The sequence below is a fragment of the Pristiophorus japonicus genome, unplaced genomic scaffold, assembly GCF_044704955.1.
Source record: "Pristiophorus japonicus isolate sPriJap1 unplaced genomic scaffold, sPriJap1.hap1 HAP1_SCAFFOLD_266, whole genome shotgun sequence".
Lineage (NCBI taxonomy): Eukaryota > Metazoa > Chordata > Chondrichthyes > Pristiophoridae > Pristiophorus > Pristiophorus japonicus.
Window position 1 is genome coordinate 357,513 of NW_027252406.1, and position 24,385 is coordinate 381,897.

The following is a 24,385-nucleotide window of genomic DNA, read 5'->3' on the forward strand; positions in this document are numbered from 1 at the left end:
AAGGTGCAGCAGTTATAATGGGTGACTTTAATATGCACATAGATTGGGCTAGCCAAACTGGAAGCAATACGGTGGAGGAGGATTTCCTGGAATGCATAAGGGATGGTTTTCTAGACCAATATGTCGAGGAACCAACTAGGGGGGAGGCCATCTTAGACTGGGTGTTGTGTAATGAGAGAGGATTAATTAGCAATCTCATTGTGCGAGGCCCCTTGGGGAAGATATTCCACCATAATATGGTGGAATTCTGCATTAGGATGGAGAATGAAACAGTTAATTCAGAGACCATGGTCCAGAACTTAAAGAAGGGTAACTTTGAAGGTATGAGGCATGAATTGGCTAAGATAGATTGGCTAATGATACTTAAGGGGTTGACTGTGGATGGGCAATGGCAGACATTTAGAGACCGCATGGATGAATTACAACAATTGTACATTCCTGTCTGGTGTAAAAATAAAAAAGGGAAGGTGGCTCAACCGTGGCTATCTAGGGAAATCAGGGATAGTATTAAAGCCAAGGAAATGGCATACAAATTGGCCAGAAATAGCAGCGAACCTGGGGACTGGGAGAAATTTAGAACTCAGCAGAGGAGGACAAAGGGTTTGATTAGGGCAGGGAAAATGGAGTACGAGAAGAAGCTTGCAGGGAACATTAAGGCGGATTGCAAAAGTTTCTATAGGTATGTAAAGAGAAAAAGGTTAGTAAAGACAAACGTAGGTCCCCTGCAGTCAGAATCAGGGGAAGTCATAACGGGGAACAAAGAAATGGCAGACCAATTGAACAAGTACTTTGGTTCAGTATTCACTAAGGAGGACACAAACAACCTTCCGGATATAAAAGTGGTCAGAGGGTCTATTAAGGAGGAGGAACTGAGGGAAATCTTTATTAGTCGGGAAATTGTGTTGGGGAAATTGATGGGATTGAAGGCCGATAAATCCCCAGGGCCTGATGGACTGCATCCCAGAGTACTTAAGGAGGTGGCCTTGGAAATAGCGGATGCATTGACAGTCATTTTCCAACATTCCATTGACTCTGGATCAGTTCCTATCGAGTGGAGGGTAGCCAATGTAACCCCACTTTTTAAAAAAGGAGGGAGAGAGAAAGCAGGGAATTATAGACCGGTCAGCCTGACCTCAGTAGTGGGTAAAATGATGGAATCAATTATTAAGGATGTCATAGCAGCGCATTTGGAAAATGGTGACATGATAGGTCCAAGTCAGCATGGATTTGTGAAAGGGAGATCATACTTGACAATTCTTCTGGAATTTTTTGAGGATGTTTCCAATAAAGTGGACAAAGGAGTACCAGTTGATGTGGTATATTTGGACTTTCAGAAGGCTTTCGACAAGGTCCCACACAGGAGATTAATGTGCAAAGTTAAAGCACATGGGATTGGGGGTAGTGTGCTGACGTGGATTGAGAACTGGTTGTCAGACAGGAAGCAAAGAGTAGGAGTAAATGGGTACTTTTCGGAATGGCAGGGTTCTGTGCTGGGGCCCCAGCTGTTTACATTGTACATTAAGATTTAGACGAGGGGATTAAATGTAGTATCTCCAAATTTGCGGATGACACTAAGTTGGGTGGCAGTGTGAGCTGCGAGGAGGATGCTATGAGGCTACAGAGTGACTTGGATAGATTAGGTGAGTGGACAAATGCGTGGCAGATGAAGTATAATGTGGATAAATGTGAGGTTATCCATTTTGGTGGTAAAAACAGAGAGACAGACTATTATTAGAATGGTGACAGATTAGGAAAAGGGAAGGTGCAACGAGACCTGGGTGTCATGTTACATCAGTCATTGAAGGTTGGCATGCAGGTACAGCAGGCGGTTAAGAAAGCAAATGGTATGTTGGCCTTCATAGCGAGGGGATTTGAGTACAGGGGCAGGGAGGTGTTGCTACAGTTGTACAGGGCCTTGGTGAGGCCACACCTGGAGTATTGTGTACAGTTTTGGTCTCCTAACTTGAGGAAGGACATACTTGCTATTGAGGGAGTGCAGCGAAGATTCACCAGACTGATTCCCGGGATGGTGGGACTGACCTATCAAGAAAGACTGGATCAACTGGGCTTGTATTCACTGGAGTTCAGAAGAGTGAGAGGGGACCTCATAGAAACGTTTAAAATTCTGACGGGTTTGGACAGGTTGGATGCAGGAAGAATGTTCCCAATGTTGGGGAAGTCCAGAACCAGGGGTCACAGTCTAAGGATAAGGGGTAAGCCATTTAGGACCGAGATAAGGAGAAACTTCTTCACCCAGAGAGTGGTGAACCTGTGGAATTCTCTACCACAGGAAGTAGTTGAGGCCAATTCACTAAATATATTCAAAAGGGAGTTAGATGAAGTCCTTACTACTCGGGGGATCAAGGGGTATGGCGTGAAAGCAGGAAGTGGGTACTGAAGTTTCATGTTCAGCCATGAACTCATTGAATGGCGCTGCAGGCTAGAAGGGCTGAATGGCCTGCTCCTGCACCTATTTTCTATGTTTCTATGTTTCTATCCCTACAGCAACAACCCAAAACTTTTGGAACACGCAACCATAATTTTTTTTACTACACCTATCCTCACTCTGGCCAAAGTCCTCAGAACTGTGCCTAAATAAGCATCCTCATAGCAGTGTTACACACAACAGCTCCGACAGGTACAGACAGTGCCACGGGACCCCACCCTGCAGTGTCAGCCATGGCTCAATGGATAGCACACTTGCCCGAGTCAGAAGGTTGTGGGTTCAAGCACAAAAGTCTAGGCTGGCACTTCCTGCAGTGCTGAGGGAGTGCTGCACTGTCGGAGGTGCCGCCTTTCGGATGAGATGTTAAACCGAGGCCCCATCTGCCCTTTCAGGTGGACGTAAAAGATCCCATGGCACTATTTCGAAGAGCAGGGGAGTTATCCCTAGTATCCTGGCCAACATTTATCCCTCAGTCAACATAACAAACAGATTATCTAGTTATGATCACATTGCTGTTTGTGGGAGCTTGCTGTGCGCAAATAGGCTGCCACGTTTCCCACATTATAACAGTGACTCCAAAAGTACTTCATTAGCTGTAAAGCTTTGGGACGTCTGCAGATTGCGAAAGGCGCTATACACTATCTTTCTTTCAAGCAGATAATACCCACCAGTGTATGAAGCGATTCCTAGTGACAGACTGTAGCTTTCCACTTTCTTCATAGAAAAATCCACCAGCACTATCAGAATACTTCACTCCTGGGACAGCGTTCACACCTGTGGATCAGACACACAACACATGACTCTCTCTTCATCCATCCTCAGCGGAGACATACAGGGAGGCTCAGCTAGAGGAAACACATACCCTGAATGAATACCGCCAATAACCAGCAAGGTAGCTGCATGACAAAAGGCTGACACTATATAATCTCTATAAACATATCTATACTTCTTTAAAAGATCATCTTTCAAACTAGTCTAATGGGATGTCATGCTTTTAGTTTCAATAATGGTTTACTCATTGTCATTATTCCTTAACTTCTTTTCCTGGAGAGACTATCTCATACTCCATAGGTGCCAAGATCCCTTTCATCATCCCCAAGGTCCTCACACTCTCCAGTCTCCGTCCTCTGCCCTTTCTTATTCGGCCCATCAGGCTGGCGCCATCTCTCAAGGAGCTCTCCACTGAGTCTCATTCCTCTCGAGTCTTTAAAATGTTATTTTTATGATATGTATCTTTAAAAGCCATCACGGATTGTGCTTCCACCACTGTCTGGTCCAGCATTCCAGATCCTAACAACCCTCTGCGACAGAAACATTCTCACCTCTCCCTCTGATCTTTTGGTGGTACATTTTTGCCCTCCAGTCACAGACTCTCTGACCAGTGAAAATAGTCTACCAATTTACCTCCTCAAACCTTCTCAATTCTCAACACCTATCAGATCTCTTCTTAACCGTCTTCATTCTAACAAAAGAGCTCTCGTCACTCCTCACAAGTAAAGCCATTTGGTATCTTTATGAATCTCTTCCACACCCTCCCCATGCCCATGACAATCCGAAAGTTGGGCCCTCAAAACAGCACAATATTCGAACTATTACCGAATGAATGATTTGTACAGCTTTAGCCGTAGCTCTTTGTTTACCCCTACTTAGAAAGCTTTGGAACAGATTTTTTTTCTTCTAAAAATACCTTTATCAACCTGGTCTAACCAAACAAAGATTTGTGTATTTGAACCCTTCAATCCATCTACTCCAAAACGTTGTACCAATTAATTAATGTATCCTCCTAAAACATATCATCTTACTTGTGTATTTTCCCAGACGCCAACAGTCCGCTGCAGTGAAATAATATTGTCTTCTGTCCTTTTTAACCAATTTCATAACTATGTTACCACACTTTCTTTAATGAGTACCCCAACTCCAATGTGGCACCATATCAAACACCTTTTGAAACCCAACATTCTGCCACTCAGGTCAGGAAACACGCGAGTACCACTATCGCCAAAATAAACCTGAGAAATCTACACGTCAAATGGTTGTTTGATACAAGCGAATTTACCCAAGTCCACAGAGCTTATGGATCCCCAAGACTAAAGAGAGCAGTCAAATCAGGAAGCATTTCAGAAATTACAGCATCAGTTAAAGTGTGTGAGTGGACAGAGCAGTGGCAGACAAAAGTTAATAAGAACATAAATAGAAACAGGAGTAGGCCATACAGCCCCTCGAGCCTGCACTGCCATTCAATAAGATCATGGCTGATCTGATCATGGACTCAGCTCCACTTCCCCACCCTATCCCCCCCAATCGTCTATTCCTGTCTTAAATCCATTCAATGTCCCAGCTTCCACAGCTCTCCGAGGCAGCAAATTCCACAGATCCACAACTCAGAAGAAACATCCCCCCCCCCCCAATCTGTGCCTCAAATGGGCAGCCCCTTATTCTAAGATCATGCCCCCCAGTTCTAGTCTCCCCATCAGTGGAAATATCCTCTCTGCATCCACCTTGTCAAGCCCACACATAATTTTATACGTTTCGATAAGACAAGTGCAGACAAGTGTAAAGTGCTGCAATGTGGAACAAAAAATAGTTAACATGTACTCCATGAACAGTTAAAAGGAACTGCAGGTGAAGTTCAGAGATCAGAGTGTCTTGGACCATGAGTCTAAGATCATGGCTGATTGAATGGCAGAGTAGAGTCGCAGGGCCGTATGGCCTATTCCTGCTCCTATTTGTTATTTTATGTTCTTTTCCTCAGTGTGTGTGACCTGACCCTGCACGGTGTGATCAGGACTTCCTCTAATATCTGTTTGGATATTATAGTTCAACATTTGTTGCCTTTGTTGATTACTCCAATTGAATATCAGGAAAACCAAAGCCATTGTTTTCAGCCCCTGCCACAAACTCTGTTCCCTAGCCACTGACTCCATCTCTCTCCCCCCAACTTCTGTCTGAGGCTGAACCAGACCATTTACAACCTGTGCACATATTTGACCCTGAAATGCACTTTCGACCACATATTTCCACCTCTAACATCACCCGTCTCTGCCCTTGCCTTAGCTCATCCACTGCTGAAGCCCTCATCCATGCATTTATCATCTCTAGACTTGGCTATTCCAAAGAACTCCTGGCTGGCCTCCTACGTAAACTAGAGGTGATCCAAAGCTCGGCAGCCCGTGTCCTAACTCGCACCGTCCCTCTCACCCATGCTCGCTGACTGACATTGGCTCTAGGTTAAACAATGCCTTGATTTCAAAATTCTCATCCTTGTTTTCAAATCCCTCCATGGCCTCGCCCCTCCCTATCTGTAATCTCCTCCAATCCCACAACCTCCCCGAGATATCTGTGCTACTCTAAGTCTGCCCTCTTGAGCATCCTTGATTATAATCACTCAACCATTGGTGGCCGTGCCTTCTGTTACCTGGGCCCCAAGCTCTGGAACTCCCTCCCTAAACCGCTCCTCCTCTTTCCTCCTTTAAGACGCTCTTTAAAACCTATCTCTTTGACCAGGCTTTTGGTCACCTGCCCTAATTTCTCCTTATGTGGCTCGGTGTCAAATGTATCTGTTGTTTTATAACCCTGCTGTGAAGCGCCTTGGGACGTTTCATTGGGTTATAGGCGGTATATAAACACAAGTAGTTAGTTGTTGGTCACTGACAGGGAGACAGCGAAGAGGTGCAGTCGGGAGAGCGGGAGGCCGCTCCCCGGTGTGAGGGCCCGAGTGCGGCCTGCTCCTGGACCAGGCGGGCGGGAGCGACACCGGGCCTGGGCCTCACCGCACGCGGGCTATGCTCCCGGACAGCGCCCCGCGCCGGGTCCCCCCCGCTCTCCGGCCTCTCCCCCGGGCCCCGCTCACTCACTCACTCACTCACTCACTCACCCAGGTCGGCCCGCACCTCCCTCCAGGCCGGGAGGTCGCGCTCGGCGCCACCGATCTCCAGCAGGCTCCGCTCCCAACCCGCCGCCATCTTGCCGCGCAGTACTTTGGGACAGCCTTCCCGCCGGCGCCGTTTGAGTTCAAACTCCTTAAAGCGGCGCCCGCCCGTCCGGCCCATTTACAGCTGCACAACCACAATTGCCTTAAAGCGGCACCCGCCCGTCCGGCCCATTTACAGGTGCACAGTCACAATCCCCTTAAATCGACACCCGCCCAGGCCGCCACATTTATAGGGGGGGGGGGGTACAAAATAAACAGTTAGATCGAGTGTCCCTCCAGACACTTTTCAAATGCCCTTTTTTGGGGTTTTTTTTGTGCTTTTTGTGGGTTTTTTTGGGCAGTGAAACCAGAATTTACAAGTACCCCCTATAAAAGGGGAGGAGGACACTTAAACCGGCAATTAAAACAAATTAAACTTTAAAACATGTAAAAATCAAATTAAAATTTGGTTGCCGGGGGTGATGATGCACTCTAGTCCCTCCGGTGCCCACCTCTCACAGAAGGCCGCGAGCGTACCGGTGGACACCACGTGCTCCATCTCGAAGGACATCCTGGCTCGGATGTAGGCGTGGAAGAGAGGCAGGCAGTCAGGCTGAACGATCCCCTTGACCGCCCGCTGCCTGGACCGGCTGATGGCACCCTTGGTCGTGCTCAGGAGCAGTCCTATGAGGAGGCCCTCATACCTACCCGCTCCCCTCCGCACAGGGTGCCCAAAGATCAGGAGTGTGGGACTGAAGTGCAACCAGAAATTGAGGAGCAGCCCCTTTAAATAATGGAACAGGGGCTGCAACCTCGCACACTCCATAAAAACATGGAACACGGACTCTTCCAGACCGTAGAAATTACAGGCGGCCTGGGAGCCCGTGAACCGGCTTAAAAATGTATTGCACAGGACTGCTCCATGCACCATCCTCCAGGCCAAGTCCCCGATAAATAGAGAACTCCCGCGTAGAGTGCACTCCATCGGGGACCCCCGCCTCCTCCGAACTGAAAGGCATGGAGGGGATTTCCCCGAGGCGGCTCAAGTTGTGAGGTGCCGGCTCCCGAGGGAGGTTTCGGGGCTTGGCGCCGATGAGGAATTCCATCCGGACGGGGTCAGTTCGGACGGGATCTTCCCATGTGCTTGAGCCTCCTCGACACACCTAACGGAGTCAGGGCCCAGAGCTGTTTTTAGCGACTCGATGGCATCGGCCGCACGTCGGCCGAATTTAGGTGCTGTGCCAGCACGTCTGGCGCCATCCAGCCCACTCCTCCGCCATCAAGCAGGAGGCTGTGCTGCTGGCGGAAGAAATACGTCGCCAGCACACGCCACCTAGGAGGGGGCTCAACGTAAAGGTATCTCTGCAGGGTCTGAAGATGGAAAGTCGCTAGCTGGGTGCTGACGCACACCAACGGCTGACCGCCCTCCCTAAGCGGGAGACTCAAGACCGCCGCAGAGACCCAGTGCTTCCTGTTGTTCCAGAAGAAGTCCACCAGCTTCTTCTGTTTCTTGGCGACAAACGCAGGGGGAGGGGCCAAAGTGACCAGCCGGTACCACAGCATAGCGGCCACCAGCTGGTTTATGACTAGCGCTTGACCCCTGTAGGACAGCACTCGGAGCAGTCCTGTCCAGTGCACTAGGTGAGCGGCGACCTTGGCCTTCAGATCTTGCCAGTTCGCCGGCCAGGCTTCCTCGTCGGGGCTAGAGGAGATGGATCGTAATCCAGGCAAAAGGCCTGAGCTCCTCCGGCAAGGAGTCCACCCGCCACTGACCCACCAGGAGTCCGGAACATTTACATGTATACAACCATAATCCCCTTTAAGCGGCCCCCATCCGTCCGGCCCATTTACAGGTGCACAACCACAATTGCCTCAAGGCGGCCCCGCTCCATTTAAAGGTGCACAACTACCATCTACTTAAAACAGCAACCGCCCACACGACCTATTCACAGGTGCACAACTACAATTGCCTTAAAGTGCCACCCGCCACATTTACAACTGCATATTCGAAATCCCCTTAAAGCGGCATCCACCCCATTTACAGGTACACAACCACAATTGCCTGAAGGCGGCACCTGCACGTGCGGCCCATTTACAGGTGCACAAGCACAATTCACTTAAAGCGGCATCCGCCCCATTTTCAGGTGCACAGCCAGAATCCCCTTAAAGCGGCACACGCCCAGCCTGCCGCATTTACAGGTGCACAACCACAATCCCCTTCAAGCGGCACCCACCCAGCCGCCGCATTTAATGGTGCACAACCACAACCGCGTTAAAGCAGTCCCCGCCCGCCCGGCCCATTTACAGGTGCAGAGCCCCAATTGCCTTAAAGCCGCACCCGCCCGTCTAGCCCATTTACAGGTGCACAATCACAATTGCATTAAAGCGGCCCCCGTCTGCCCAGCCCATTTACAGCTGCACAACCACACTCCTCTTAAAGCTACACCCGCCCGCCCGGCCCAATCACAGGTGCGCTACCACAATCCCCTTCAAGCGGCATCCGCCCGCCCGGTCCATTCACAGGAGTACAACCATAATCCCCTTAAAGCGGCCACCGCCCGGCCGGTCCATTTACAGGTGCACAACCACAATTGCCTTAAAGCGGCACCCGCCCGTCCAGCCCATTTTCAGGTGTACAACCATAATCTCCTTAAAGCGGCACCCGCCCGCTCTGTCCATTTACAGGTGCACGACCACAATTGCCTGAAAGCGTCACCCGCCCGTCCAGCCCTTTTAAAGGTGTACAACCATAATCCCCTTAAAGCGCCCCCCACCCACCCAGCCCATTTACAGGTGTGTAACTATATTCCCCTTAAAGCAGCCTCTGCCCGCCAGGCCCATTTACAGGTGCACAACCACATTTGCCTTAAAGCGGCACCCGCCCGCCCGGCCCATTTACAGGTGCACAAGCACAATGTCCTTAAAGCGGCATCCGCCCAGCCTGCCATCGTTACAGGTGCACAACCACAATCTCCTTAAAGCAGCACCAGGCACATTTACAGGTGCACGTTCAAAATCCCTTCAAAGTGCCACCTGCCCCATTTACAGGTGCACAACCACAATTGCCTTAAGGCGGCACCCGCAAGTGCGGTCCATTTATATGTACACGAACACAATCCCCTTAAAGCGGCAACCGCCCCATTTACAGGTGCACAACCACAATTGACTGAAAGCGGCACCCGCCCGCTCGGCCCATTTACAGGTGCACAAGCACAATTGCCTTAAAGTGGCACCCACCCGATTTACAGGTGCACAACCGCAATTGCCTTCAAGCGGCACCTGCCCGTCAGGCCCATTTACAGGTGCACAATCACAATTGCCTTAAAGCGGCACCCGTCCGCTCAGCCTATTTACAGGTGCACAACCACAAATGCCTTAAAGTAGCACACGCCTGCCCGGTCCATTTACGGGTGCACAACTCTTTTGATTGGAGAACAAAATTAAACCGTTAAATCAAGTGCCCCCCGATCTGGGGGACACTCCAGACACTTTTAACTGCCCTCTTTTTTTTCCTTTTTTTTAAAAACTTTTTTTTTTGTTTTTATTTGTGATTTATTTTGGGCAATAAAATCATAAATTTTTACAAGTGCCCCCTATAAAAGGGGAGGGACACACTAATAACCCAGCAATTAAAACAAATTAAACTTTAAAACATATAAAATCAAATTAAAATTTGGTTGCCGGGGGTGACAATGCACTCCAGTCCCTCCGGTGCCCACCTCTCGCGGAAGGCCGCGAGCATACCGGTGGAGACCGCGTGCTCCATCTCTAAGGACACCCTGGCCCGGATGTAGGCTTTACGGGTGCACAACCACAATCCCACTGAAGCGGCACCCGCCCTCCTTGCCCATTTACAGGTGCACAACCATAATTGCCTTAAAGCATCACCCGCTCGACCTGCCCATTTACAGGTGCAAAACCACAATTTCCGTAAAGCGGCACCCGCCCGCTCAGCCCATTTACAGGTGCACAACCACAATTGCCTTAAAGCGTCAACCGCCCGCCCAGCACATTTACAGGTGCACAACCACAATTGCCGTAAAGAGGCACCCGCCCGCCTGGCCCATTTACACGTGCACAACCACAATTGCCTTAAAGCGGCACCCGCCTGTCCAGCCTATTTACAGGTGCACAACCATAATTGCCTTGAAGCGGGAGCCGCCTGCTCGGCCCATATACAGGTGTACAACCATAATCGCCGTAAAGCGGCTGCCGCCTGCCCGGCCCATTTACAGGTGTGTAATCATATTCCCCTTAAAGCGGCCCCCACCTGCCAGGCCCATTTACACGTGCACAACCACATTTGCCTTAAAGCGGCACCCGCTCGCCCGGCCCATTTACAGGTGCACAAGCACAATCCCCTTAAAGCGGCACCCACCCCATTTACAGGTGCACAGCCACAACCCCTTAAAGTGGCACCCGCCCAGCCCGCCGCAGTTACAGGTGCAAAACCACAATCCCCTTAAAGCAGCACCCGGCACATTTACAGGTGCACATTCAAAATCACCTCAAAGCGCCACCCGCCCCATTTACAGGTGCACAACCTCAATTGCCTTAAAGCGGCACCCGCCCCATTTACAGGTGCACAACCACAATTGACTGAAAGCGGCACCTGCCCCATTTACAGGTGCACAACCACAATTGCCTGAAAACGGCACCCGCTCCATTTACAGGTGCACATCCACAATTGCCTCAAAGCGGCACCCGCCCGCTCGGCCCATTTACAGGTGCACAACCACAAATGCCTTAAAGTAGAACCCGCCTGCACGGCCCATTTACGGGTGCACAACCACAATCCCCTTGAAGCGGCACACACCCTCCTGGCCCATTTACAGATGCACAAACATAATCACCGTAAAGTGGCTGCCGCCCATCCGGCTCATTTACAGGTGCACAGCCACAATCCCCTTAAAGCAGCACCCGCCCAGCCCACCGCAGTTACAGGTGGAAAACCACAATCCCCTTAAAGCAGCACCCGGCACATTTACAGGTGCACATTCAAAATCCGCTCAAAGCGTCACCCGCCCCATTTACAGGTGCACAACCACAATTGCCTTAAGGCGGCACCCACACGTGCGCACATTTACAGGTGCACAACCACAATTGCCTCAAAGCGGCACCCGCCCGCTCAGCCCATTTACAGTTGCACAACCACAAATGCCTTAAAGTAGCACCCGCCTGACTGGCCCATTTGCGGGTGCACAACCACAATCCCATTGAAGTGGCACCCGCCCTCCTGGCCCATTTACAGGTGCACAACCACAATTGCCTTAAAGTGGCACCCGCCCATCCGGCCCATTCACAGGTGCACAACCACAATTGACTTAAAGCGTCACCCGCCCGACCTGCCCATTTACAGGCGCACAACCACAATTGCCTTAAAGCGGCACCCGCCCGCTCTGTCCATTTACAGGTGCACGACCACAATTGCCTGAAAGCGTCACCCGCCCGTCCAGCCCTTTTAAAGGTGTACAACCATAATCCCCTTAAAGCGGCCCCCACCCACCCAGCCCATTTACAGGTGTGTAACTATATTCCCCTTAAAGCAGCCTCTGCCCGCCAGGCCCATTTACAGGTGCACAACCACATTTGCCTTAAAGCGGCACCCGCCCGCCCGGCCCATTTACAGGTGCACAAGCACAATGTCCTTAAAGCGGCATCCGCCCAGCCTGCCATCGTTACAGGTGCACAACCACAATCTCCTTAAAGCAGCACCAGGCACATTTACAGGTGCATGTTCAAAATCCCTTCAAAGTGCCACCTGCCCCATTTACAGGTGCACAACCACAATTGCCTTAAGGCGGCACCCGCAAGTGCGGTCCATTTATATGTACACGAACACAATCCCTTTAAAGCGGCAACCGCCCCATTTACAGGTGCACAACCACAATTGACTGAAAGCGGCACCCGCCCGCTCGGCCCATTTACAGGTGCACAATCACAATTGCCTTAAAGCGGCACCCGTCCGCTCAGCCTATTTACAGGTGCACAACCACAAATGCCTTAAAGTAGCACACGCCTGCCCGGTCCATTTACGGGTGCACAACTCTTTTGATTGGAGAACAAAATTAAACCGTTAAATCAAGTGCCCCCCGATCTGGGGGACACTCCAGACACTTTTAACTGCCCTCTTTTTTTTCCTTTTTTTTAAAAACTTTTTTTTTTGTTTTTATTTGTGATTTTTTTGGGGCAATAAAATCATAAATTTTTACAAGTGCCCCCTATAAAAGGGGAGGGGCACACTAATAACCCAGCAATTAAAACAAATTAAACTTTAAAACATATAAATTCAAATTAAAATTTGGTTGCCGGGGGTGACAATGCACTCCAGTCCCTCCGGTGCCCACCTCTCGCGGAAGGCCGCGAGCGTACCGGTGGAGACCGCGTGCTCCATCTCTAAGGACACCCTGGCCCGGATGTAGGCTTTACGGGTGCACAACCACAATCCCATTGAAGCGGCACCCGTCCTCCTTGCCCATTTACAGGTGCACAACCATAATTGCCTTAAAGCATCACCCGCTCGACCTGCCCATTTACAGGTGCAAAACCACAATTTCCGTAAAGCGGCACCCGCCCGCTCAGCCCATTTACAGGTGCACAACCACAATTGCCTTTAAGCGTCAACCGCCCGCCCAGCACATTTACAGGTGTACAACCACAATTGCCGTAAAGAGGCACCCGCCCGCCCGGCCCATTTACACGTGCACAACCACAATTGTCTTAAAGCGGCACCCGCCTGTCCAGCCTATTTACAGGTGCACAACCATAATTGCCTTGAAGCGGGAGCCGCCTGCTCGGCCCATATACAGGTGTACAACCATAATCGCCGTAAAGCGGCTGCCGCCCGTCCGGCCCATTTACAGGTGCACAACTACATTTCCCTTAAAGCGGCACCCGCTCGCCTGGCCCATTTACAGGTGCAGAAGCACAATCCCCTTAAAGCGGCACCCATCCCATTTACAGGTGCACAAGCACAATCCCCTTAAAGTGGCACCCGCCCAGCCCGCTCCATTTACAGGTGCACAACCACATTTGCCTTAAAGCGGCACCCACCCGCTCAGCCCATTTACAGATGCACAATCACAATTGCCTTAAAGTGGCATCTGCCCGTCAGGCCCGTTCACAAGTGCACAACCACAAGTTCCTGAAAGCGTCACCCGCCCATCCAGCCTATTTACAGATGCACAACCATAATCCCCTTGAAGTGGAATCTGCCCGCCTGGCCCATTTACAGGTGTACAACCATAATCCCCTTAAAGCGGCCCCACCCGGCCGGCTCATTTACAGATGCACAACCACAATCCCCTTGAAGCGGCACCCGCCCTCCTGGCCCATTTACAGATGCACAATCACAATTGCCTTAAAGCAGTACCCGCCCGTCCGGCCCATTTACAGGTACATAACCACAATTGCCTTCAAGCGGCACCCGCCCGTCTGGCCCATTTACAGGTGTACAACCACAATTGCCTTGAAGCGTCACCCGCCCGCTCGACCCATTTACAGGTCCACAGCCATAATTGCCTTGAAACGTCACCCGCCCGACCCGCCCATTTACATGTGCACAACCACAATTGCCTGAAAGCGGCACCCGCCTGTCCAGCCTATTTACAAGTGAACAACCACAATTGCCTTGAAGCGGGACCCGCCTGCCTGGCCCATATACAGGTGTACAACCATAATCGCCTTAAAGCGGCTGCTGCCCGCCCGGCCCATTTACAGGTGCACAACCACAATCCCCTTAAAGCGGCACCCGCCCAGCCTGCCGCAGTTACAGGTGCAAAACCACAATCCCCTTAAAGTAGCACCCGGCGCATTTACAGGTGCACATTCAAAATCCCCTCAAAGTGCCACCCGCCTCATTTACAGGTGCACAACCACAATTGCCTCAAGGCGGCACCCGCACGTACGGCCAATTTACATGCACACAAACACAATCCCCTTAAAGCGGCACCCGCCCCATTTACAGGTGCTCAACCACAATTGCCTGAAAACGGCACCCGCTCGTCCGGCCCATTTACAGGTGTACAACCACAATCCCCTTGAAGCGGCACCCGCCCGCCCGCTCGACCCATTTACAGATGCACAATCACAATTGCCTTAAAGTGGCACCCGCCCGTCAGGCCCATTCACAGGTGCACAACCGCAATTGCCTCAAAGCGGCACCCGCCCTCCTGGCCCATTTACAGGTGCACAACCATAATTGCCTTAAAGTGTCACCCGCCCGACCTGCCCATTTACAGGTGCACAACCACAATTGTCGTAAAGAGGCACCCGCCTGCCTGGCCCATTTACACGTGCACAACCCCAATTGCCTTAAAGCGGCACCCACCTGTCCAGCCTATTTACAGGTGCACAACCACAATTGCCTTGAAGCGGGACCCGTCTGCCCGGCCCATATACAGGTGTACAACCATAATCGCCTTAAAGCGGCTGCCGCCCGTCTGGCCCATTTACAGGTGCACAACCACAATCCCCTTAAAGCGGCACCCGCCCAGCCCGCCGCAGTTACAGGTGCAAAACCAGAATCCCCTTAAAGTGCCACCCGCCCCATTTACAGGTGCACAAGCACAATTGCCTTAAGGCGACATTCGCACGTGCGGCCCATTTACATGTACACAAACACAATTCCCTTAAATCGGAAGCCGTCCCATTTACAAGTGCACAAGCACAATTGCCTTAAAGCGGCACCTGCCCCATTTACAGGTGCACAACCACAATCCCCTTAAAGCGGCACCCGCCCAGCCCGCCGCAGTTACAGGTGCAAAACCACAATCCCCTTAAAGCGCCACCCGCCCCATTTACAGGTGTACAACCACAATTGCCTTAAGGTGACACTCGTACGTGCGGCCCATTTACATGTACACAAACACAATTCCCTTAAAGCGGCAGCCGCCCCATTTACAAGTGCACAAGCACAATTGCCTTAAAGCGGCACCCGCCCCATTTACAGGTGCACAACCACAATTTCCTTCAGGCGGCACCCGCCCGTCCGGCCCATTTACAGGTGCACAACTACAATTGTCTCAAAGCGGCACCCTTCCGCTCGGCCCATTTACAGGTGCACAACCACAAATGCCTTAAAGTAGCACCCACCTGCCCGGCCCATTTACGGGTGCACAACCACAATCCCCTTGAAGCGGCACCCGCCTGTCTGACCCATTTTCAGGTGCACGACCACAATTGCCTGAAAACGTCACCCACCCGTCCAGCCCATTTAAAAGTGTACAACCATAATCTCCTTAAAGCGGTCCCCGCCCGCCCAGCCCATTTACAGGTGTGCAACCATATTCCCTTTAAAGCTGCACCCGCCTGCCCGGCCCAATCACAGGTGCGCTAGCACAATCCCCTTCAAGTGGCATCCGCCGGCCCGGTCCATTCACAGGTGTACAACCATAATCCCCTTAATGCGGCCCACCCGCCCGGCCGGTCCATTTACAGGTGCACAACCATAATTGCCTTAAAGCGGTAAACGCCCGTCCACCCCTTTTCAGGTGCACAACCATATTCCACTTAAAGCGGCCCCCGCCTGCCAGGCCCAGTTACAGGTGCACAACCACATTTGCCTTAAAGCGGCATCTGCTCGCCCGGCCCATTTACAGGTGCACAAGCACAATCCCCTTAAAGCGGCACCCACCCCATTTACAGGTGCATAGCCACAATCCCCTTAAAGTGGCACCCGCCCAGCCCGCCGCAGTTACAGGTGAAAAACCACAATCCCCTTAAAGCAGCACCCGGCACATTTACAAGTGCACATTCAAAATCCCCTCAAAGCGCCACCCGCCCCATTTACAGGTGCACAACCACAATTGCCTTAAAGCGGCACCCACCCTATTGACAGGTGCACAACCACCCCATTGACAGGTGCACAACCACAATTGCCTAGAAACGGCACACGCCCCATTTACAGGTACACAACCACAATTGAATTCAAGTGACACCTGCCCATCTGGCACATTTACAGGTGCACAACCATAATTGACTTAAAGCGGCACCCGCCCGCTCGGCCCATTTACAGGTGCACAACCACAATTGCCTTAAAGCGGCACCCGCCCGACCTGCCCATTTACAGATGCACAACCACAATTGCCTTAAAGCGGCACTCGCCCTCTCGGCCCATTTACAGGTGCACAACCACAATCCCCTTGAAGCGGCACCCGCCCTCCTGGCCCATTAATATGTGCACAACCATAATCTCCTTAAAGTGGCATCTGCCCGCCCGGCCCATTTACATGTGTACAGCCACAATCCCCTTGAAACGGCGCCCGCCCGTCCGGCTCATTCACAGGTGCACAACCACAATTGCCTTAAAGCGGCACCCGCCCGCTCGGCCCATTTACAGAAGCACAACCACAATTGCCTTAAAGCATCACCCGCCCTCTCGGCCCATTTACAGGTGCACAACTACAATCCCCTTGAAGCTGCACCCGCCCTCCTGGCCCATTTATATGTGCACAACCATAATCTCCTTAAAGTGGCATCTGCCCGCCCGGCCCATTTACAGGTGTACAACCACAATCCCCTTGAAGCGTAACCCGCCCGCTCGGCCCATTTACAGATGCACAACCACAATCCCCTTGAAGTGGCACCCGCCCTCCTGGCCCATTTACAGATGCACAATCACAATTGCCTTAAAGCGGCACCCACCTGCTCGGCCCATTTACAGGTGCACAACCACAAGTACCTGAAAGCGTCACCCGCCCATCCAGCGTATTTACAGATGCACAACCATAATCCCCTTAAAGTGGCATCTGCCCGCCTGGCCCATTTACAGGTGTACAACCATAATCCCCTTAAAGTGGCCTCACCCGCCCGGCCCATGTACAGATGCACAACCACAATCCCCTTGAAGCGGCACCCGCCCTCCTGGCCCATTTACAGATGCACAATCACAATTGCCTTAAAGCGGCACCCGCCCGCTTGGCCCATTTACAGGTGCACAACCACAACTGCCTTAAAGCGGCACCTGCCCATCTGGCCCATTTACAGGTGCACAACCACAAGTACCTGAAAGCGTCACCCGCCCATCCAGCCGATTTACAGATGCACAACCATAATCCCCTTAAAGTGGCATCTGACCGCCTGGCCCATTTACAGGTGTACAACCATAATCCCATTAAAGCGGCCTGACCCGCCTGGCCCATGTACAGATGCACAATCACAATTGCCTTAAAGCGGTACCCGCCCGTCCGGCCCATTTACAGGTGCACAACTACAATTGTCTTCAAGCGGCACCCGCCCGTCCGGCCTATTTACAGGTGTACAACCACAATTGCCTTAAAGCGGCACCCGCCCGCTCGACCCATTTACAGGTCCACAACCATAATTGCCTTAAAGCGTCACCCGCCCGCCCAGCACATTTACAGGTGCACAATCACAATTGCCGTAAAGAGGCACCCACCCACCCGGCCCATTTACATGTGCACAACCACAATTGCCTTGAAGCGGGACCCGCCTGCCCGGCCTATATACAGGTGTACAACCATAATCGCCTTAAAGCGGCTGCCGCCCGCCCGGCCCATTTACAGGTGCACAACCACATTTGCCTTAAAGCGGCACCCGCTCCATTTACAGGTACACAGCCACAATCCCCTTAAAGCGGCCCCGCCCAGCCCGCCGCAGTTACAGGTGCAAAACCACAATCCCCTTAAAGTAGCACCCGGCACATTTACAGGTGCACATTCTAAATCTCCTCAAAGCGCCACCCACCCCATTTACAGGTGCACAACCACAATTGCCTGAAGGCGGCACCCGCACGTGCGGCCCATTTACATGTACACAAACACAATCCCCTTAAAGCGGCACCCGCCCCATTTACAAGCGCACAAGCACAATTGCCTGAAAACGGCACCCGCCCCATTTACAGGTGCACAACCACAATTGCATGAAACCGGCACCCGCCCCATTTACAGGTGCACAACCACAATTGCCTTCAAGCGGCACCCGCCCGTCCGGCACATTTACAGGTGTACAACCACAATTGCCTCAAAGCTGCACCCGCCCGCTCAGCCCATTTCCAGGTGCACAACCACACATGCCTTAAAGTAGCACCCGCCTGCCCGGCCCATTTACGGGTGCACAACCACAATCCCCTTGAAGCATCACCCAATCGACCTGCTCATTTACAGGTGCACAACCACAATTGCCGTAAAGCGGCACCCGCCCGCTCGGCCCATTTACAGGTGCACAACCACAATTGCCTTTCAGTGTCACCCGCCCACCCAGCACATTTACAGGTGCACAACCACAATTGCCTTAAAGCGACACCCGCACGTGCGGCCCATTTACATGTACACAAACACAATCCCCTTAAAGTGGCACCAGCCCCATTTACAAGTGCACAAGTACAATTGCCTTAAAGCGGCACCTACCCCATTTACAGGTGCACAACCACAATTGCCTTCAGGCGACACCCGCTCGTCAGGCCCATTTACAGGTGCACAACCACAATTGCCTCAAAGCGGCACCCGCCCACTTGGCCCATTTACAGGTGCACAACCACAATTGCCTTAAAGCGGCACCCTCCCATCCGGCCCATTTACAGGTGCACGACCACAATTGCCTGAAAGCGGCCCCCGCCCGACCAGCCCATTTACAGGTGTGCAACCATATTCCCCTTAAAGCTGCACCTGCCCGCCCGGCCCAATCACAGGTACGCTACCACAATCCCCTTCAAGCGGCATCTGCTGGCCCGGTCCATTCACAGGTGTACAACCATAATCCCCTTAAAGCGGCCCCCGCCGAGCCGGTCCATTTACAGGTGCACAACCACAATTGCCTTAAAGCAGCACCCGCCCGTCCAGCCCATTTTCAGGTGCACAACCACAATCCCCTTAAAGCGGCCCCCGCTCGCCCGGCCCATTTACAGGTGCACAGCACAATCCACTTAAAGCGGCACCCACCCCATTTACAGGTGCACAGCCACAATCCTCTTAAAGTGGCACCCGCCCAGCCCGCCGCAGTTACAGGTGCAAAACCACAATCCCCTTAAAGCAACACCCGGCACATTTACAGGTGCACATTCAAAATCCCCTCAAAGCGGCACCCGCCCCATTTACAGGTGCTCAACCACAATTGCCTGAAAACGGCACCCGCTCGTCCGGCCCATTTACAGGTGTACAACCACAATCCCCTTGAAGCGGCACCCGCCCGCCCGCTCGACCCATTTACAGATGCACAATCACAATTGCCTTAAAGTGGCACCCGCCCGTCAGGCCCATTCACAGGTGCACAACCGCAATTGCCTCAAAGCGGCACCCGCCCTCCTGGCCCATTTACAGGTGCACAACCATAATTGCCTTAAAGTGTCACCCGCCCGACCTGCCCATTTACAGGTGCACAACCACAATTGTCGTAAAGAGGCACCCGCCTGCCTGGCCCATTTACACGTGCACAACCCCAATTGCCTTAAAGCGGCACCCACCTGTCCAGCCTATTTACAGGTGCACAACCACAATTGCCTTGAAGCGGGACCCGTCTGCCCGGCCCATATACAGGTGTACAACCATAATCGCCTTAAAGCGGCTGCCGCCCGTCTGGCCCATTTACAGGTGCACAACCACAATCCCCTTAAAGCGGCACCCGCCCAGCCCGCCGCAGTTACAGGTGCAAAACCAGAATCCCCTTAAAGTGCCACCCGCCCCATTTACAGGTGCACAAGCACAATTGCCTTAAGGCGACATTCACACGTGCGGCCCATTTACATGTACACAAACACAATTCCCTTAAATCGGAAGCCGTCCCATTTACAAGTGCACAAGCACAATTGCCTTAAAGCGGCACCTGCCCCATTTACAGGTGCACAACCACAATCCCCTTAAAGCGGCACCCGCCCAGCCCGCCGCAGTTACAGGTGCAAAACCACAATCCCCTTAAAGCGCCACCCGCCCCATTTACAGGTGTACAACCACAATTGCCTTAAGGTGACACTCGTACGTGCGGCCCATTTACATGTACACAAACACAATTCCCTTAAAGCGGCAGCCGCCCCATTTACAAGTGCACAAGCACAATTGCCTTAAAGCGGCACCCGCCCCATTTACAGGTGCACAACCACAATTTCCTTCAGGCGGCACCCGCCCGTCCGGCCCATTTACAGGTGCACAACTACAATTGTCTCAAAGCGGCACCCTTCCGCTCGGCCCATTTACAGGTGCACAACCACAAATGCCTTAAAGTAGAACCCACCTGCCCGGCCCATTTACGGGTGCACAACCACAATCCCCTTGAAGCGGCACCCGCCTGTCTGACCCATTTTCAGGTGCACGACCACAATTGCCTGAAAACGTCACCCACCCGTCCAGCCCATTTAAAAGTGTACAACCATAATCTCCTTAAAGCGGTCCCCGCCCGCCCAGCCCATTTACAGGTGTGCAACCATATTCCCTTTAAAGCTGCACCCGCCTGCCCGGCCCAATCACAGGTGCGCTAGCACAATCCCCTTCAAGTGGCATCCGCCGGCCCGGTCCATTCACAGGTGTACAACCATAATCCCCTTAATGCGGCCCACCCGCCCGGCCGGTCCATTTACAGGTGCACAACCATAATTGCCTTAAAGCGGTAAACGCCCGTCCACCCCTTTTCAGGTGCACAACCATATTCCACTTAAAGCGGCCCCCGCCTGCCAGGCCCAGTTACAGGTGCACAACCACATTTGCCTTAAAGCGGCATCTGCTCGCCCGGCCCATTTACAGGTGCACAAGCACAATCCCCTTAAAGCGGCACCCACCCCATTTACAGGTGCATAGCCACAATCCCCTTAAAGTGGCACCCGCCCAGCCCGCCGCAGTTACAGGTGAAAAACCACAATCCCCTTAAAGCAGCACCCGGCACATTTACAAGTGCACATTCAAAATCCCCTCAAAGCGCCACCCGCCCCATTTACAGGTGCACAACCACAATTGCCTTAAAGCGGCACCCACCCTATTGACAGGTGCACAACCACCCCATTGACAGGTGCACAACCACAATTGCCTAGAAACGGCACACGCCCCATTTACAGGTACACAACCACAATTGAATTCAAGTGACACCTGCCCATCTGGCACATTTACAGGTGCACAACCATAATTGACTTAAAGCGGCACCCGCCCGCTCGGCCCATTTACAGGTGCACAACCACAATTGCCTTAAAGCAGCACCCGCCCGACCTGCCCATTTACAGATGCACAACCACAATTGCCTTAAAGCGGCACTCGCCCTCTCGGCCCATTTACAGGTGCACAACCACAATCCCCTTGAAGCGGCACCCGCCCTCCTGGCCCATTAATATGTGCACAACCATAATCTCCTTAAAGTGGCATCTGCCCGCCCGGCCCATTTACATGTGTACAGCCACAATCCCCTTGAAACGGCGCCCGCCCGTCCGGCTCATTCACAGGTGCACAACCACAATTGCCTTAAAGCGGCACCCGCCCGCTCGGCCCATTTACAGAAGCACAACCACAATTGCCTTAAAGCATCACCCGCCCTCTCGGCCCATTTACAGGTGCACAACTACAATCCCCTTGAAGCTGCACCCGCCCTCCTGGCCCATTTATATGTGCACAACCATAATCTCCTTAAAGTGGCATCTGCCCGCCCGGCCCATTTACAGGTGTACAACCACAATCCCCTTGAAGCGTAACCCGCCCGCTCGGCCCATTTACAGATGCACAACCACAATCCCCTTGAAGTGGCACCCGCCCTCCTGGCCCATTTACAGATGCACAATCACAATTGCCTTAAAGCGGCACCCACCTGCTCGGCCCATTTACAGGTGCACAACCACAAGTACCTGAAAGCGTCACCCGCCCATCCAGCGTATTTACAGATGCACAACCATAATCCCCTTAAAGTGGCATCTGCCCGCCTGGCCCATTTACAGGTGTACAACCATAATCCCCTTAAAGTGGCCTCACCCGCCCGGCCCATGTACAGATGCACAACCACAATCCCCTTGAAGCGGCACCCGCCCTCCTGGCCCATTTACAGATGCACAATCACAATTGCCTTAAAGCGGCACCCACCTGCTCGGCCCATTTACAGATGCATAAACACAATTGCCTTAAATGGCAGCCGCCCGTCCGACCCATTTACAGGTGCACAACCACAATTGCCTTAAAGCGTCACCCGCCCGACCTGCCCATTTACAGGTGCACAACCACAATTGTCTTAAAGCGTCACCCGCCCGACCTGCCCATTTATAGGTGCACAAACACAATTGCCTTAAAGTGGCACCCGCCCGCTTGGCCCATTTACAGGTGCACAACCACAATTGCCTTAAAGTGGCACCTGCCCATCTGGCCCATTTACAGGTGCACAACCACAAGTACCTGAACGCGTCACCCGCCCATCCAGCCTATTTACAGATGCACAACCATAATCGCCTTAAAGTGGCATCTGCCCGCCTGGCCCATTTACAGGTGTACAACCCTAATCCCCTTAAAGTGGCCTCACCCACCCGGCCCATGTACAGATGCACAACCACAATCCCCTTGAAGCGGCACCCGCCCTCCTGGCCCATTTACAGATGCACAATCACAATTGCCTTAAAACGGCACCCACCTGCTTGGCCCATTTACAGATGCACAAACACAATTGCCTTAAATGGCACCCGCCCGTCCGACCCATTTACAGGTGCACAATCACAATTGCCTTAAAACGGCACCCACCTGCTTGGCCCATTTACAGATGCACAAACACAATTGCCTTAAATGGCAGCCGCCCGTCCGACCCATTTACAGGTGCACAACCACAATTGCCTTAAAGCGTCACCCGCCCGACCTGCCCATTTACAGGTGCACAACCACAATTGTCTTAAAGCGTCACCCGCCCGACCTGCCCATTTATAGGTGCACAAACATAATTGCCTTAAAGCGGCACTCGCCCGCTTGGCCCATTTACAGGTGCACAACCACAATTGCCTTAAAGTGGCACCTGCCCATCTGGCCCATTTACTGGTGCACAACCACAAGTACCTGAACGCGTCACCCGCCCATCCAGCCTATTTACAGATGCACAACCATAATCCCCTTAAAGTGGCATCTGCCCGCCTGGCCCATTTACAGGTGTACAACCATAATCCCCTTAAAGTGGCCTCACCCGCCCGGCCCAGGGACAGATGCACAACCATAAACCCCTTAAAACGGCCCCACCCGGCCGGCTCATTTACAGATGCACAACCACAATCCCCTTGAAGCGGCACCCGCCCTCCTGGCCCATTTACAGATGCACAATCACAATTGCCTTAAAGCGGCACCCACCTGCTCGGCCCATTTACAGGTGCACAACCACAAGTACCTGAAAGCGTCACCCGCCCATCCAGCGTATTTACAGATGCACAACCATAATCCCCTTAAAGTGGCATCTGCCCGCCTGGCCCATTTACAGGTGTACAACCATAATCCCCTTAAAGTGGCCTCACCCGCCCGGCCCATGTACAGATGCACAACCACAATCCCCTTGAAGCGGCACCCGCCCTCCTGGCCCATTTACAGATGCACAATCACAATTGCCTTAAAGCGGCACCCACCTGCTCGGCCCATTTACAGATGCATAAACACAATTGCCTTAAATGGCAGCCGCCCGTCCGACCCATTTACAGGTGCACAACCACAATTGCCTTAAAGCGTCACCCGCCCGACCTGCCCATTTACAGGTGCACAACCACAATTGTCTTAAAGCGTCACCCGCCCGACCTGCCCATTTATAGGTGCACAAACATAATTGCCTTAAAGCGGCACTCGCCCGCTTGGCCCATTTACAGGTGCACAACCACAATTGCCTTAAAGTGGCACCTGCCCATCTGGCCCATTTACTGGTGCACAACCACAAGTACCTGAACGCGTCACCCGCCCATCCAGCCTATTTACAGATGCACAACCATAATCCCCTTAAAGTGGCATCTGCCCGCCTGGCCCATTTACAGGTGTACAACCATAATCCCCTTAAAGTGGCCTCACCCGCCCGGCCCAGGGACAGATGCACAACCATAAACCCCTTAAAACGGCCCCACCCGGCCGGCTCATTTACAGATGCACAACCACAATCCC

At 52.5% G+C, this 24,385-nt stretch overlaps 1 protein-coding gene across 3 annotated transcripts in view; it reads right to left on the reverse strand.

The window, feature by feature from the left end:
• Window positions 1–6,410, reverse strand: part of nup160 (nucleoporin 160) — a 112,293-nt gene extending 105,883 nt beyond the window's left edge. For all 3 annotated transcript variants that reach the window (XM_070871579.1, XM_070871580.1, XM_070871582.1), the window contains exons 1-2: window positions 6,321–6,410; window positions 3,115–3,220 (exon numbers count right to left, since the gene is read on the reverse strand). In XM_070871579.1, the coding sequence (XP_070727680.1) occupies window positions 3,115–3,220; window positions 6,321–6,408 (194 nt within the window). In that variant the 5' untranslated portion in view covers window positions 6,409–6,410. The remainder of the gene's footprint in view (window positions 1–3,114; window positions 3,221–6,320) is intronic.
• Between the last annotated feature and the right edge of the window lie 17,975 nt (window positions 6,411–24,385).